The sequence below is a fragment of the Penicillium brevicompactum genome, assembly GCF_028827555.1.
Source record: "Penicillium brevicompactum strain IBT 35665 chromosome Unknown utg000006l_segment0_segment0, whole genome shotgun sequence".
NCBI lineage: Eukaryota > Fungi > Ascomycota > Eurotiomycetes > Eurotiales > Aspergillaceae > Penicillium > Penicillium brevicompactum.
This window is the reverse complement of record NW_026623209.1, coordinates 2,090,181-2,107,239: the sequence shown is the minus strand read 5'-3', so window position 1 is coordinate 2,107,239 and position 17,059 is coordinate 2,090,181. Positions and strand designations below refer to the sequence as shown.

General features: G+C 48.7%; 6 protein-coding genes across 6 annotated transcripts; 2 read left to right on the top strand and 4 right to left on the bottom strand.

The window, feature by feature from the left end:
• Window positions 1-901: 901 nt before the first annotated feature.
• Window positions 902-1,670, bottom strand: N7506_009008 (Transcription factor MADS-box; the record flags this gene model as incomplete). The annotated part of the gene is made up of 3 exons (XM_056958301.1): window positions 902-1,168; window positions 1,234-1,368; window positions 1,455-1,670. The coding sequence occupies 3 exons, from the start codon at window positions 1,668-1,670 to the stop codon at window positions 902-904; spliced, it is 618 nt and encodes a 205-aa protein (XP_056807691.1).
• A 2,168-nt stretch (window positions 1,671-3,838) lies between these two features.
• gfsA (glycosyltransferase family 31 protein) lies at window positions 3,839-5,431 on the bottom strand (the record flags this gene model as incomplete). The annotated part of the gene is made up of 1 exon (XM_056958300.1): window positions 3,839-5,431. The coding sequence occupies one exon, from the start codon at window positions 5,429-5,431 to the stop codon at window positions 3,839-3,841; it is 1,593 nt and encodes a 530-aa protein (XP_056807690.1).
• A 4,924-nt stretch (window positions 5,432-10,355) lies between these two features.
• Window positions 10,356-11,173, bottom strand: N7506_009006 (O-methyltransferase; the record flags this gene model as incomplete). The annotated part of the gene is made up of 2 exons (XM_056958299.1): window positions 10,356-10,385; window positions 10,457-11,173. The coding sequence occupies 2 exons, from the start codon at window positions 11,171-11,173 to the stop codon at window positions 10,356-10,358; spliced, it is 747 nt and encodes a 248-aa protein (XP_056807689.1).
• Window positions 11,174-12,248: 1,075 nt separating this feature from the next.
• On the top strand, window positions 12,249-13,884 carry N7506_009005 (aldehyde dehydrogenase family protein; the record flags this gene model as incomplete). The annotated part of the gene is made up of 3 exons (XM_056958298.1): window positions 12,249-12,281; window positions 12,330-13,040; window positions 13,090-13,884. The coding sequence occupies 3 exons, from the start codon at window positions 12,249-12,251 to the stop codon at window positions 13,882-13,884; spliced, it is 1,539 nt and encodes a 512-aa protein (XP_056807688.1).
• Window positions 13,885-14,551: 667 nt separating this feature from the next.
• N7506_009004 (uncharacterized protein) lies at window positions 14,552-16,247 on the top strand (the record flags this gene model as incomplete). The annotated part of the gene is made up of 2 exons (XM_056958297.1): window positions 14,552-14,965; window positions 15,018-16,247. The coding sequence occupies 2 exons, from the start codon at window positions 14,552-14,554 to the stop codon at window positions 16,245-16,247; spliced, it is 1,644 nt and encodes a 547-aa protein (XP_056807687.1).
• A 103-nt stretch (window positions 16,248-16,350) lies between these two features.
• Window positions 16,351-17,037, bottom strand: N7506_009003 (seipin co-factor family protein; the record flags this gene model as incomplete). The annotated part of the gene is made up of 1 exon (XM_056958296.1): window positions 16,351-17,037. One exon carries the CDS (start codon window positions 17,035-17,037, stop codon window positions 16,351-16,353), a length of 687 nt encoding a protein of 228 aa, XP_056807686.1.
• Window positions 17,038-17,059: the final 22 nt, after the last annotated feature.

Sequence of the window (17,059 nt, the reverse complement as noted above, 5' to 3'; positions counted from 1 at the left end):
GCCATGGAAGCAAGGCTCCAAGGCTGTTCTGAGTCATAAAAGCCTGGAGGGTCCCAACCTTGGAGGCCCCCGGGGGCCAATGGTGTTGCTTACGCATAATGACTCGATGCTTATTTGCAGAACCCTAGAATAGAACCCGTGGACCAGGAAGATATTACTGAGGAAGACACTTGGACTCAAAATGAAGATGAACGATTTATCCATACCATACAAAATATCCAACGAGGCCGAAGTGGTGCAACACCGATTGAAGTAAACAAACGATTGAGCAAGACCAACAGGGCATGGGATCAACAGAACAAGCGGTTGAGATTAGACAATGAGGAAAATACCATAGAGGGCCAAGGAAAAAATCAAAGTAGAAAAATAGAACAAAATAGGAAAAGCCACTTCGCCAGCAAATTCAATGCACCACGAACACCACCATCCTCCGCTAGTGTCTAGGTAGAGGGGGAAAATAACGACTGGATTAACGATGAAGCCCAGAGTTGCTTGCGCTCTTTCTCTTTTCTTAGAGTAAAATGTTGTTGTTGTTGTTTTTTTTGTCGGTTTGGGTAAGTATTTGGTTGTTTCTTGAAAAGCCATGGATCTCAGCATATTGGAGGGGTTCCGTTTTCCGTATAAGGAGACAATGTCGAGAGAAGAGACTCGATCCACCATCGTCCAAGAAAAGCCGGAGAAATTCCAGAGTGCTTGACAATGTACAAATGGTTTCAAGAGAGTGCCCTGGGAGAATGGCGCATGTAGATACAGCGCGACCATGGGGAAGAGTGGGATGGATCGGCAGAGAGGGAAACGGGTATCAAATGAACGCGAAGAGAGCGAGGCGCAGGGAGGAAACGCAGAGAAGAAGACGCAGCATCTGGGTCCTTGGGTCGAAACCCTCAGATCAGATCATAATTTAAGCGGTGGGTTGGTGCTGGGGTGGCATGCGACCGCTGACCGGCATGGGGTACTGGCCGCCCTGCTGCTGCTGCTGCTGAAGGTTCTGGTAGTAGGCCATCTGCTGCTGCTGCTCATTGGTCATGTAGCCCGGGTGCATGCCAGGGCGCATGTTACCCTGAGGCGCGTTGACGCTGTGAGCCACGTCCTCGGGAGCCTCGGGCGCGACATCGGGCGCGTCAACACCGTTCTCATTGGCGGTGGGGTCGGGAGCATTCAGACAGGCCTGGGTGGGATGATAGGTTAGCAACGGGAACAAAAGACACGTGAAACATCGGAATAATAGCTTACCTGAATGAGGTTCTTGCCCTCGGCCTTGGTCACGAGGGGCTGGAGCTTAGGGGTGGTGAAGGTGTAGACGAGGCCGGTTTCGGAGACGACCAGAAGAAGGACTTGAGTTCCGGTGAGAACGGAAAGCTCGTAGGCCTGGGCATGGAATTAGCATATATATAGGGCAATGGAGATTGGATAATGGGGAATGGGAGAACGGGGGGGGAGAGGAAGACGCGTACCTTCTTCATGATACCAGCCTTGCGCTTAGAGAAGGTGATGTGACGACGCGACTTATCCTGAATGAACTTGATCTCGATCTTGCGACGCTCACGGCCAGGCTTGTCATCATCATCGTCCTCGTCGTCGGCGCTCATACGGTTGCGCTTGGTGCCCCGGCCGTCATTACCGGGAAGGTCATCATGACCAGGAGACAGCTTTTCATCGACAGCAGACATGATGGAAAGAGAAAGTGGTTAAAAGAGACCGAATGTGGTGAAGTTGAAGGTTGCCGAAAGGGGAAGTACAGAGGGGAGGATCTAAACTCGGTTAGGACGTGTAAGAAAGGATGGGTTTGGGGGAATTTGGGGGGGGGAAGGTGCGACCCTCAGCGAAAGGCAGGCGGTAGGTCACGGGATCGGTCCACGGCTCTTGGCTCGATCATCCTATTGGTCCATCACTCCGCTAGACTCCACTTTCCCCTCCGGTCTGGGCTTTACGCTCTTTGTTGTCTTTGCCTACGGGGGGCTTGAAACCTCTCAGAATCTTTCAAAAATGAGTCCTTTCAATAGTTAATAATTAATCTACAATTGATGAGAGTGCTAAACTTCCCCCCAAGACCAAATAACCACGGTGTATGAATTCCGTGAAATACGCCCATTCCTGGTGGCGGATACCAAGTAGAATATGATTGGCTATTACCGCAGCCGTCCACAACCGTGGAACCATGGGAAGCACTCCAGGGCTTGGGCGAAAGGTTAATCGAGGCTAACAATTGCAAGTACACTGTCGACGTGGTGGAATCAACTTCAAACGTTTCATCTTTCCAAGGTTCTCTCACAACTTGATGGTCATCTGTATACTCTGTACAGCAATTTGAGATGTTGCACCATTTGGTCACACGGAATGGGCCTCTCTAGACCATCTCATTCCACAATCTCAAATTCCCAGCTCGCCACTGGGATTCGCATACGGAGTCTTGATTTGCTCACTTTCAGACTAACATTTGAGGCCCCGGGTTTCTGGGTAATTAGAGGAAGTAATTACAAAGTGATTTTAACGCATGTCGTACTCCCAGCCTGGTGGAAATGATTCATTTCTGCTGTCTGTCCAGAGGTTACATTCATCAACCAAACGTGCAGGAATAGATATGCACTATCCTTTCAACCTCGTAATGCTGTCGACTACATCTCCTTGCCTACCGAATGTCACACGAAGTGCCTAGAGATATTTGATGTTTCAATTGCGCCATGTGATCACAAACTTGGAATCTTGGAATTGATACCTAGGGCACATCCGCTGGCGGACTATATAACGCGTAGGGCCCCCTAGTTGTTAGCAATACTCATGGACCACAGTCCTTGAAAATGATTAGCGCAAAGCACCCTATACATATAGTGCCTTTGTTGCGTCTTGGCAATCGTGTATGAATTTCTGGGTTCGATTAACTCTCGACCCTAGTCGACGTTCGGTTCTGCATTCAACTTTCGACAAGACATGAACGAACGCCTATAGCCCCACCAATATGCCATTCATATCCACACCGGGAGCTCCGAAGGCCAAGACCGACCGCACCTCGTGTTGCAAAATATTGGATGCACCAGCCAGCAAGAATAAGCAACCGAGGCCGAGTAACGCGCGGGCCGATCCGAGGGGCCCTAGGCCCGAAACAGCAGCAAAGAGTCCAGCTGGGCCGCTTGGTCGGACCTCACGCAAGTCACTGAACTGTTGGAGAGTACGTATAGGAAACGACGGTGAAATGAGGGAAACTGATCATATTCTTCGCATCATGAACAAAAGGTTCAACGCTAATCACCAACGGAGACCGCAAAGAGGGTCTGCGGTCAAGTCTATTTTTACAGAAATATGCAAGGAGGACGGAGGGTGGCTTCTCCTTGAAGCGCACTGAACAGACCGGCCATGGAAACAATGAGAAGTAAGGAAAAGACAGATAAAAGCAAAGCCACACTGATCAAGCAAGGCAGGTCTCAACCAAGGTCCCGTGGGACCAGAGAGCGATTTAAAAAAAAAAAAAAAAATAAGAGAAAAGGAAGAAGCCGCGGAACATCTCAAGATAGGACACACCGTCGGGATATAGGGAACACGCAAAGTCGCCAAGTTCCAGCACCGTACTGGACTCCGTCAATGCAACGCCGGATAAAAGAATCAGGAACCGGAGGACACGGACAGGAAGCCACGACGACGAGTCTCATTCCAGGAAGAGCTCTTGCGTTTGATGGATTTGCAAATCGTATTGGGCTGGTGTCGTGAGGTCGGGACAAAAATGAAAGATGGGTGAAATTTCGAAGAAAAAATAGGAAATAAAAAGTGGCCGAATCATGTGCAACGAAGTGAAAAGTACGAGGAACAGTCCCAAGGACCAGCCTTAAGTGATGGAGCAATTTGTTTATTGCTGGTTGGTGCCGCGAAGGTAATGATCGCTGACACCACCACCACCGCCGCCCTTAGGACCGAGCCACACAATTTCAATCACGCTGTGGCCCTCATCTTCCTCGCGCACGTAGAATTGGTGCACGTTGTCGCCGACAACAAAGGCATCACGCAGCAACCAGCGGTCCTTGGCGATGCCGTCTTCTTCCGCGGGACGCAGGGGTCCGAGGCGGTCTTCGTAACCACGGGGGTCTTCGGGCCAGGTCTTTTCAGTAGCATCGAAGTTGATGGCGTCATCAGCCACGTGCTCATCGTATGTGTACTTCACCAGAGAGTAACCGTTGGTCATAACCCAGAAGTGACGGAGAGTCTCTCCGGTCGCGGTGTTAACGGTCTCTTCTTGATCGAAGACCCAGCGACGCAGAACAGACTTGCGACCTGCGGCAGCAGATACGGTGGTCATCTTGACCACATCCTTGCTGTACCAACTGTTCCAGTGGTGCATGGATTCGATCTTGCGACCGGATTCGTAAACACCATCCACGGGGTCGGCCATATCCATCTGGTAAAGCGAGGGCCACAAAGTCAGGGAAGTGTCACCGAAACGCTGGATGCACTGGCCGAGCTTCTGGTCACCAGGCTGCTCGCCCCAGGACTGGCACTCGTCGTAGTGCTTCATCAAGACGTCGAGGAGAGGCTTCGAGACAAACACACCAGCACCACCGAAGGCGATGTGACCGAAAGTGTCCACTTGCCAGCTGGCCTCGGACAAAGATCCAATATAGTGCTTCTTCTTCTCGTCGAAGAGCTTGAGCTCCTCGGCCATAGTAGGAAGGGACAGGAAGAATGTGTCATCATCACTGAATCCAACCCAGGTGGTGTGAGGGCGGTGCTTGCGAATGTGCTCGGTGAATGCCTCGACCATACCGAAGTAACGGGCAGTGAAATCGAGAGGAGAAGCAATGAGGGTCAAGTCCAAACCACGGTTGCGGAAGTAAGTCTCCTGCTTCTCCAAGTCATCATCAGACTCGGGGACCAGAACGATCAGGCCAGCCTTGGTGTTTCCGTAGGAGTAGAGCAAGGAGGGAAGCAGACGGTCCAGACGATCAACAGTAGTAGCCAAACCAAACAGAAGCTTGGAGGTTTCTTCAACATCATCATCAGCAGCCACATCAACGTCGATAATTTCCGGGCAGACAAAGTTCTCCTCCTTGTTCTCGGGAGAGACAACCATACCGCGCTCCATGACAACCATGGGCGGGAGCACAGGCTTCTCGATTTCCTCCAGGGTGTGGAACTCGGTACGGGGGTTCACATGACGGGGGCGGAAGTAGGCACGGGTGTAGTTCTTGCGAGGAAGCCATTCGGGGAAAGGCAGGGGAGCGGCGAGTTTCGGGTCAGCCTCACAGGTGGCGTGGCTGGGAGACTGGGAATCGGGCTGCCCAGGCTGTTGAACTTGAGGCTTATTGTTTGCAAGCCCAGACCGATCAACAGGGTGCTTGAATCGCAGGAATGCTGACCGGTCATAGCGTTCCATGCAAAAGAAGAAGATTCCAATTGTCACAAGCGCGAGCAAAGGGAAAATCGTCTTCAATCGAAATAGAGGCATTTTGGCTCTATTTGTAGTCGATGCCGACTTCTCAAACATGTAAATTGGGGGGAAATCGATATTTGGGGCGTGAAAGCCCGGGGGAAAGATTAGAAGTTATGAGCTCGGTGTGCGGAGAGTTGTATCTCCAAAAATTCCGTGCAACGAAGTTGATAGAGGCTAGAGACAATTCCCAGGAGGAGAAGTCAAATAAACGAATGTCCAAGAATTCAATGAATGGCAGGCAGATCAAGTGCCGAGTGTTTCAACGAGAGGCTGGTAGCGTCGGGGCCTGCGACACGGTCAAAGGGATAGCGCCGAGAGGGGAGGTAGTTGTTGTGAATAGAGGCAAGACCAACGCGGCTGGACGATGCGCCCAGTCCGAGTGAATAGTCGATGAGAGGCTAAGAGGATTCGTGAAGATGTTGAAGGAGAAGGAAAAAGGGAGGGCGGCCGAAGTAATTAAGACCAGTGACGAATTAGCTGTGTATTGGTATTACCGTAATCTATCGGCTCAGCTGTTCACCCTTTTTCTTACTTCGTTTCTTTTACAATTCTTACACCCTATATTTTCGATTCTTTGGTCGAATTGCCCTTTTCACTATGGTTCTTGTCTTCGGTGATATTTAGAAGCACTGGAAGAGTACATCTTGCTGTTAGTATTTTGAGATTCATACGACTTGTTCCGATCTGGTTGCGGTGTGATGCCAAGTTGGTATGCAGGAACGGAGCTTTTTGATCGCAGATTGATTTATTGCATTGTATGGACTTCGCCGTATGCAGAGTGCGCCGCATGGGCTCTTTGCTTCGCCTTTTGTACCTGTTGAGTACAGGTGCCGATCATGACGGCAACCGGAATGCTGGCTGGGAAGTGATCATCCCATCTTGGAGTGACCATAAACACCCGAATAGGGATCGACGTAGAGTTCTACGTGTGTAGTTTCCACCAGTATCCTATTCAGCTTGAGGGAAAGAGGTCATGCGTTCGGACTCCGATGTCTTGTCCTTGAGAGTCCAAACCAAGGGTGAGTTGATGATGGGTTTCTCAAAGATGAAGCAACCCGTTTCCGGCAGATATTCGGATATGGACTTGAAGACGATCAGGGGATTCGGAGCATTTCAGTAGGCCAGCGTTTCCGGCTGATAGGCCCAAAAGGCAAATCTAGATCACAGCCCAGGAGCCTCTTTGCGGTTCCAATGTTCTCTTAGATCCAATTGAGATCTCTATAGTTCTTGTGTAGTACGCACTTGTATCTTAATACCATGAGATACGGTGAACGCCCTCGGCATATTGCACCTTATATTTTATCCACTGTAGGAGTACTCCGAGAGCCGAGCAAACCCAGCCAATATAAGCGATAAAATCAAAAGAACGAAGCACAAAGATCCGAGCATGCCGGACTATATCTCTCATGATGATGGAGACCTTAGAAAGGGCTACATATAGATCACGTCACATAAGGTGTGCGCTTGGACCCTTCAAGGACAAGTAAAGTACGAGCTAATGGAACTAAATACAAACTGGAGTTATACTTACAACCAGCATTGATACGAAGACCCTTGTAACACCGATAAATCTGAGTATAACAGTGTAATGTACTTCGTTAGTAAAGGACAAGTATCTCGTACCCTCACAATTGAGTGGGAAATGATCAGAAGGACGATCGCCCTGGCGCCCAGCCGCGTCAGCCAGTCACAGTCAGCCGGAGGGGCGAATGAGGCCAACGCCCCCCCACGTACACGCGTCCCTCCTTGAAATGCTGGGGACCACTACGAATTGCATGGACCATTGTGTGGCACATCTGCCTTGCATAACTGCAGTGACTACGTCGTTTCACAATGCATCTTTCCTCAGGCCTTCCTCTTGTAGATATAACTACTACTTCGTGTAATACCTTGAACTCCAGACATTGAACGTACTGGGAGGCAAAAAAAGCGCCAGACCCTGAAAGCTTATCGCCTAATGTGTTTTTGGTGGCGATTGGCATTTCAGCCATGGACTGCCTCTTGAAGTGGGCCGGGATCGACATATGAACTTGAGGCTGTGGTCGTGTCCCTTTTTTTTTCTGCCTCGAAGGCGACTTCGTAATGCGCGTCATCATCGTTCTATATATATTAATCTGATATGTACACTTCTTTTTCCTGGGGGCGATAATTGCACGCATGTTTCAGTTAAGCAGTTCCAAAGGTCACAGGCAGTGACGCGGTGGAGAATCATCCACTTCTGTCCAGAGCCGTAGCCAAGACGGGTTGCAACGTTGGAAATGAACGAGACATTTTAATCTTAATCATCTCGGCATAACAGTGGTAGTTTTGGCTTGGTAAAGACCGGCTTCAAGGTTTCTCTTGTTCCATGATTGTAGTATCTCCGAGGACGCATGTGCCAGAAGACTTACGAATCCTTTTCATCCCTGTATCGAACCACCAACCTATTGAGCACGAATAAGGGCATGGGGCACTTGAACAGTGGAATTTTAAGCTTGAATCGCCGCCTTGGCGCTGCTGTCATTGCGACCAGGGAGGGTCTGTTCGTAATGTATTGCCCTTACAGACCCTGAAATTTCTAGAAACCCAAGTGGAACCAAACCCCTGATTGTGATTCTCTCCAGGGCTCGATCTCCCGATTACAAGGCAGAAGATCCGGCCTGGGAAGAAAGCACTTTCAGTATTGTCAAGTTGTATTGAATATGACTTCCTCATACGGAGTACTCCAGTTAATGTGAGTGCACCCGTGGACCTGAATAGGGGGTGTATAAAATCGCCATTCCATACCATAAGCACGTTTTCTTTAGCATGGAATGAAAAGCAATCTAAATCCCGACCATGGATCCTTTAGCTAAACTTTTTTAGTCGTTGGTCCATGCTAAGCTTTAGTTGTACTAGTATACATTGCAGACCTGCTATGTACCTGGATATCTTATCTTGAACTTATTGAGATATGGCCTCACAATGAGCACTTACCTACTGGGTTGGGCATGACAAAAAATACAGAAAGACGTTGCTGATTTAGAGTAACCCAGAATATCAATGTCGTGGTTATATAATTGGGCCATACTTGAGGTCAATCAATATTTCTCCCCAGTCAAGAGGGAATAAACACAAAGTAGCCGGTCGCATAGCTTTGAGTTTCTGGATCGTCTTTCCGAGGTTCCAAGGTTTCCACTTGATTGTTCATGTGTACATAACTACACAGCATACCTTTCCTCATGATACATAAATCCCAGATAAAATGATCCCTCAACGCAACAAGATACGTAGATCGATTCCAGCCTTCATATTGTCCACTTGCTTCGATTGAGTCGATATTCAGTTCAAATAGTCACGATCCCGGCATCTTCTACTCCGTAAGATAATCTGATTCACATAATTTGGTGGAGCAGCTAGGCCAATCGAAGCATGATGTGAGATGGAATACCTACCCAGCAGCCGGGTTTGCACGGTATAACATCCAAACCTCTCGATAAGACGATAGCTGAGCTGTTTTGCTCTAGAAGAGATAAGTATGAACCTCCCTCCAGAGAGTGATGCTGTCTCACGTTAGTGAAGGATGCGACCGAAATAGTGTTCACAACTCCAAAAGCGAAGAAAATACATATTCTTTTGGTCGAGAAGACCGTATCTGACGTGTAAGGTTTCTCATTTCGACTCAAAAACGTTCTCATATCCATCCTGGCTCGAATCTGTCTGCTATGATCTCAAAAGGCACTCAATTAAGAAGGGTTGATATAGCATACGAGCGTTCATATCCTCTCCAGAAGGAGGCTTGATTAAGAGATAACGAAAATCAGACCAAGAAGAAAACACCCAGACGAGATAGTGGTATGGGTGTGGAAGGCATACCCCAAGAGTCCAACGAATTTTTAAGCAGCGGAGTCCCAGCAAGCCACTTTACCTGTCGACTTAGTTGTTCTTTTCTGTTATACCACTGGGCTGAACTTCACTAAGCCAGTAGTATGTTCCCAAAGTGTGAGTGCTCTATTATAGTTTACGGAGAGTGATTGACTTACTATCAAATCACATCAAAGTACTCCGTACAAGCCTCAGTGCCGCGCTCACGCGCGGCCAAAAAGACGACGATAGTTACTTGTAATTAGGTGTAGTTATGTATTAGCTCAATCTCATATTTCGATTAGTAAAGAAACAGAACTATCATCAACTTTGGGATCTTTTTTTTAACTATCTTTCTAACTATCTTTCTAACTACTCCATACTCTATATCTTTTAAACTGTCTTTTTAGCTGTCCATTCAAAGTTCCAACTAATTGTACATACAGTTAACATTCGATTGGTCGAACCTTCGATTCAAGCCAAGCCGTGAAACATGATTGGTCGAGGGAGCTAAGCCGTGAACAGAGAATTATACTTAGGGGACTCCGTACTGGGTGTTATCCCAGCCGCAGGTATACTCTTAGGGCTAATTGAAATACCTTGCATATCCTACGCATCTGCTATGCCTGGGGTCTGTAATCAGCGCTGTTACCCGGTGATCAGCTGCTCATATCTTTTCATAATGTTTCTGTTTTAGTTAAGGTAAGGGCACACTGCAGCAAACACAACTTTGAGCAACCTTAGAACAAGCCTTCGTACCTGACTGGATAGATTTGGTATTTGAACTAGGCCTTGATACAAGCACAACGATAGTAAAATAGACAAATTTCCAAGGAATTGCATTCCCAGCCGGGTTCCTGCAGTATGAAAGAGATATTAACAGATTGTCATGCATGACGGGCCACAACCAATAACAGTCTGAGGTTTTGAATCCAGCTAATTCAACATCGACACTTCGCTTACAGAAGGAAAGCTACATACGCCACAGTGTGGTCTGATATGTGAGCTAAGCCGGTCAGTCGGTATTGGAATAAGTATATGGTGTTTGCATATAATTGAACTTGGTCTCATGGCTATCCATCTAAGAATGACTGGAGAACCTCCATGGCTCCCGGGCTTAGATGATCTTACTGACTGCAACTTCATCCTGTATAAATATAGTCAGATCCAAGGAAATATCGAGTTTCCATGAGAACCTTGAAATTTGGTGGGACTTACCTCATAATCACCTGGGATTATGAGTCCCTTGAGCGTCCAACTCTCCATGCCAACGTGCTGGCGAACATAACTGAGATACTCAGGAGCTCCAGGCAAACGAATGTTATCAGCCACGACCATCGACCCCGGCTTCAAGAGACCTAGATGTTCGCAGACCTTGAGATCGGATATATAAAGATCCTCCACATGGTCCAGGAACAAGAAGTCAATTGTCGTCAACGTCTGCTCTGCGTGAAGCCTTTGTATCGAATCCGCTGCTGGACCGATTACAACCTTGACAATCTCGCTTAGACCAGCCAGCTCAATGAGGCTCATAGCAATGGAAGCTACCAGAGGATCAAACTCCAGACTCCAGAGTCTTAAGCCAGGCTTGATCTTTCCGTGGGCTCGGCGCATGGCGTCAGCAAACGATATGGCTGAATATCCAACATACCCGCCCAACTCTACTAGAACAGTAGGTTTAGCCTCTTCGATCAGTCCATGGATTTTCTCGCCTTTGTCGGGGCCGACATTGATCAAAAACTTCTCTTGCGCGGCAAACTCGTGCATCACGCGAAGAATTTGGGAAGGCGAGCCACGGAGCTCTTCTAAGGCGGGATGGCTGTAAACATATCTGAGAAGGGCGATCTCACGCCCATCGTGGGAGAGAGCGGCGTCATCATCGGTGACTTTTCCAAGAGACGGATATTTGGACGTGATGCTGTCTGAAAACGGCATGACGACTGATATCTGATTGGTGTCTGGTATGATAATTCGATTTCTACTTTGAATGTTGCATGAGAACGGGGACGTCGTCTATTGACAAAGTAGAAAGCCTTCAAAAGGTACAAATAGGTGAAGGTAAACAAATGGATGTGAGGATGAGCTCGATATTACCCGCGGACCTATGCTGTTGTGGGGCCTCGGGCTTATATACATATTCCCGGAGGGGATTCTAGAATCCTCACAAGCATCTCTCCTGCATCTCTCATCTGCGTCGGTCTCGCCCCCACCCTGCCCCTCTAGGAGTCTCCGTCTTTCTGTTGGTCGGTAGTCGTAAGACATACTCCTCGAGATGCTGTGAAATGGCAAACAAAAGCCACATTTTCGATATAGCCTATTCGGAATTGGGATCATTTGGAAGTACGGAGTAAGTAGGTGCAAGAAGCCACGAGTTTTACCCGCGTGGCCCTGGCCCAAGATACGGAGTAAACAGAAGTAAGATTGAAATCAGAGACGTCACTTTCAAGGCAATGATCGGCACATTCATGCTTTGCCACCGCGACTTGTCTGTATGCACACATAGATGTATGGAGTAACTGAGCGCCCACACCAATCTTTTTACTTTGGCCCCCACTGAAGATTCATGCACTGCCCAGGTGCTTATGATGGACTTGGAAGAATTTGATTCTGGTTACTTCATGGGATCTATGGGAAGTAAAGTAACAAAGGTTAAGGGTGTATGCCCATAGTTCTTGAGAATTCATATCAATATTTCCTAGTACACAAATGAGTACTTAGACCGAAGTTGAGACATATTTGGACGGGGAGAATGGAAATCTCACCCCGATTGCTAATCCACATTGCTTATAGGGCATAATATACTAATAAGTGAGTAAGAAGGTACAAATTTTAATGTAATGCACAGGAATCCTGCATGACAAGGGTTGTGAGCTCAACTGCATAGACAGTCTCGGACCGGGGTCCTCGGTAACTCCGAATTAAATGAGCACTAAGCTCCCCACTCCAACAAAACCTCTTAACACATCTCCTCAAGTCTAGTCATTTTCTACATATTTCATTCGACTCCAGCATGGGGTTCAGTACTGTGGCCGATTTTGACCAGGTAAGTGGGTTTCAAATTGCGGAAGATCTCCACTCATTTTTTCACCAGGCCTACCAAAGCGTACAACGCTCATTTGCGGCCGGCACCACCAAAAACAAAGAATGGAGGCGCCGTCAATTGAAACGTATTTGGTGGATGATTGAGGACAACAAGCAGAGAATCGCAGATGCACTTTACGCTGATCTCCACAAGCATTACCAAGAAGCTTACTGTGGCGACATCAAGGGTGTCCAAGGTGATGTCCTACGCACCCTGGAGAAACTTGATGAGTGGACCAAAGATGAGAGGCCCTCGAGATCCGACCCTCTCAACTTCCTGGGGCGAACTACAGTTCGCAAAGAGCCCCTTGGTGTTACCCTGATCATCGGCGCATGGAACTTCCCTATCAACGTCTCCTTACAGCCAATGATAGCTGCGATTGCAGCCGGGTGTGCCGTGATCCTCAAGCCATCGGACCTGGCTACTGCTTCTCAGGATCTACTTATGGAGATCATTCCCAAGTACCTGGATAATGACGCGCTTCGATGCATTTCCGCGGGACCTCAGGAAATGGGATACATCCTTGAGCACCGCTTTGACCACATTTTCTATACTGGATCTCCAAACATCGGAAAGATCATTCACGCCGCAGCGGCCAAACATCTTACCCCTGTCACCCTTGAACTGGGCGGCCAATGTCCGGCTATCGTCGCTGGTTCAGCAGACCCCGATCTCAGTGCAAAGCACATTGCTGTCACCAAATTTATGAATGCTGGACAGGTAGGCTTTCGCTCTCACGGCTTGTTGAAAGTCAGCTAAATTTCAACAGATCTGCTTGAACGTGAACCATGTACTAGTACACCCTGCTCTGCGAGAGCGCCTCGTGGAAGAGCTGAGTCGACACTTCAACACTTTCCTTGGCGGCAAGGACAACAAACCTGAATACTATACCCACATTATCAACGACCGCAATTTCGACCGACTCGACAATCTTCTCAAAAAGACATCGGGACAGATTGTGTATGGCGGCCAGCGTGATCGTGAAAGTCGATACTTCGCCCCAACCATCGTGACAGGTGTCAAGCCCGGTGACTCTCTTCTATCCGAAGAGATCTTCGGACCGATCCTTCCCATTGTCGACGCTGACTTCGACACGGCTATCTCCTTCACCCGCAGTGGAGAGCACCCACTGGCCATCTATGCCTTTACGGGCCAAGAGACTGACAAGGCCCGCATTTTGAACGAAACCCAGTCCGGCGGCGTGACTTTCAACGACTGCGGTCTTCATGTTGCCGGTCGTGATGCACCCTTCGGTGGTGTTGGAAATTCCGGCCAGGGTCGTTACCGCGGCCCACATGGTGTCCTGACTTTCTCGCATCTCCGCACTCACACCAATGCTATGCCTGGGTGGATCGAGTCTCTGCTCGGTGCGCGATACCCGCCGTACTCGGTGGAGAAAGCCCACAAGATGATGCCGCCTACCACTCCGTCATTCGATCGGGATGGTAACGATAAGCCAGGAAGCTCTAAGTGGACGATTGGCTTCGGGGTCCTTGCGATCTCTGGATTGATCATGACTCAACAGGATCGCATTGCTGCGCTCGGTCTCAATTTGCTCAAATAGTTTGAGTCTGTATGTAGGAACTGGCAGGAGCACGGCTCCAGGGGCCCAGTCCCGCATGTGTAGATATCTCTTCGCTTCCTCGCTTTCTTTCTCTCCCCGGCCGTCTCGCATGTTAGGAACCAAGATACAACCTTTGACTTTCAATCTTTGCTTTGAGTAGAAACCGAGTTGATGCGACATTTCTTCACATCTCTTGCTACTAGATGATTGGTGTGATAACTTCGGTGGATCTTCTCGGGGCGTGCGGGGAAACCCATCAAGAGCTAACAGAGATCAGCATTTCCAACCGCTACTCGCCAGCAACTTCAGGTTTATTTCATGGATGATAGGAGGCGGGGTGGCTGAATTATTAGCAAGTTACCTTATTTGGGCTTGAACATGTGTGTGTCCCTTCCGTTGGCCTAGTCACGAGCATTGATCTAGAGAAACATCGAGGTACGACCGGTGGAAGCGGAGATCACGGAGAAAACACCGGACTTTGCCGAGATAAAGCAAAATAGCTAGTATGGATTCGGCAGGCAAGATCGTGCCATGGAATTAGCCGAGTCTAACGCCCTGCTATAAAGAGGGTGAAGAGCGGAGGTTGGAGAGGAATTGGAGTCTGCTCTTAGTTTTGTCTACTTGAGCTTCTTCCTTCGAAGTCGAGAATCGCATATTCGCCTTCACCATGAAGTTCTCGTTGACGTTATTGGGACTTAGTGCCATTCACAACGCCTGGCATGTCTCCGCTGTTCCCCTCAGCACCTGGTCCAGCAGATCTAATGCGTCACCACATGCGGTAGACATGTTCAATACTGCCATTGAGTGGAACGACAAGTATTGGGACGACCAAGCTGGCTACCTGATCACATCAACTTCTAGTCGCGGCCGATATGATTCTCGACACTCGGCATGGTATGCAACTCAATTGCTTGCCAGAAATGGACCAGGCGATGTTGCAAAGGCTGTACGGATTTTCGACAATGTTATCTCAGGCCAATACCTCGATCCATCCAAACAATGGTATGGTGATTATCAACAAGCACCATCGGAGCCTGAGCCTGGGACCCTGAAGTATCCCGATGATGGACCTTACAGCTCGGTAAGCTAATGTTATTTCACAACATGCATGGCTTTAACTGACCTGTCTTTAGTGGGACCCGAATATTCGAGATTTCGTGGGTTGTGCTTGGATTGTGGCTTTAAACGACTATGGGCATCTTCTTCCAACAGCGACGGTCACAAAGGTGGAGAAATCCTTGCACATCGCAGCAAAGGGTGATCTGTACCGCGTTGGAGGTGTCGACGGGGATAACTCATACCCATGTTATTCCAACCCCTGGTTGATGCGAACTATTCTTCAGAATTGGGTAGGCGCGCGTGTCGGAGATGCGAACTTGACGAAGTCGGGTGAACATTTCGCCCAAGAGATCTACGACCTTTGGAGTATGCATAAGACCTTGTCAGAGTTCAACTCACCGACATACGCTGGCGTGGCCATGTGGGCATTGGCTCTGTGGGATCAATACGGAACCAGTGACAGTCTGTTGAAGAAATATGGACCCGATATGCTCACAGCCAGCTGGAACGAATTGGCCCAGCTATACAATGCCAACCTGAAGAATCTCGCCGGACCCTGGGACCGTACTTACGGCTATGATATGAACCAGTATGCGTCTCTTGTTGGCGCTGTGATCTGGGGTGTTGTTGGACGTGAACAGGCACCTGTTCCTCAACAGGCACTGGGGATGTATCACCAAGATGATTTTGCATTCTACCCTCTATTTGCTCTTTCAATGCCCACAATGGTGAAATATCTACCGGCGCAAGCGAAGGAAAACCTGCTCACATTCCCTGGCGAGCACCAATACACATCGCAAGCTTACTCGCCGCCATTCGATACCTATCCCCGGAACATCACGGCTTGGATGTCCAAGAATGTAACAATTGGTGCCGAAACCGTTGCTGAAACTGTTGTTGGAGGTCCCAGTATCAACCCAAGCCAGTTCAGTCCAGCTGTCATACAGTGGGCGATCGACGAAAAGCAAATCGGCTGCATTGCGCACTGGGTCACGGAGTCATCTATTGAAGCCGTCGCTGCTCCTCGGAGTTTGAAGATCTCTTATCCGAATGCAACATCTGACAATGGACCTGTGTCGTTCAATTTCCTCTTCAGCGGACTGTCTTTGAACAATGAGTTCAATGTAACGGGATTGAAGGGTCTTCCAGGTTTGAATCTCGAAGTCTCGACCAATGCGTTGCCGAACTATACTATCACATACAACACCGACCATTCAGTCAACGAATTCGTCTTTTACAATGTCACATACAGCATGCCCGAGCATTTTACTGGGACACCTTTTGTATCTCTTCAATTATTATGAGAGGACAGGTGAAATAGAGGGTTTGCATCTTTGAATTTGTTGCCCCGTATCATTCTGACAAGCATGGGGCTTGCTCGAGTTATTTAAAATATTATACCGCGCCTTAGTCCTCTTTCTTCTGTTCCTCGGACTGTTCTTCAGACTGATCTTCTCCGTCTTCTGGTTCTGCTGGAGTGTGCGAGAGCCAAAAGCGTGTAATTATACCCCCCAAGAATCGCTGGTCCACCCATTTGACCAAGCCGTAGAAGACCCAGCCCCAGCCCCATAGAGACACACCCATCATGCTTGTAACTAGCAAGACGGGACCAAGAATCAAGAGCGATAGAACAAACCAAAGAATTATAGAGACGGCGGCAAACACAAAGACGCCGGCCAAAAATACCAACAGAGGCACACCACAGCATATCGCTTGACAGACGAGGAAGGTTGTGGCAGCGGGACGCTTCAATGCAGCCTCATACATTGCTGCCTGACGGGGCGGAGGAAGAAGCCAAGAAACCAGTTTTTGAACGAGGGATTCGAAGTAATCGAAGGCTTGAGGGAAAAGCGCAGAGAGCCAGTTGGTCATTGTAGACCATATTGACGAGAACGACAGGTTATTGTCGACTCCCTCCCCCTTTTGCGGTGCATCGTCTGAAGGAAACTCGCCAGGGATCACAGGGTCGGTCAGGTCTTGCGTGGTTTGGTTTAACTGTTTCGTCGGCACCTTGTTGGTTACTCCTCGTGTTGCTGATTCGACTTGGTTGACGGGGAGTTGTCCGGCGAGCCCGGTCACATTGTCGAGAGGCATGATGGGCGATATTGTCCGAGTC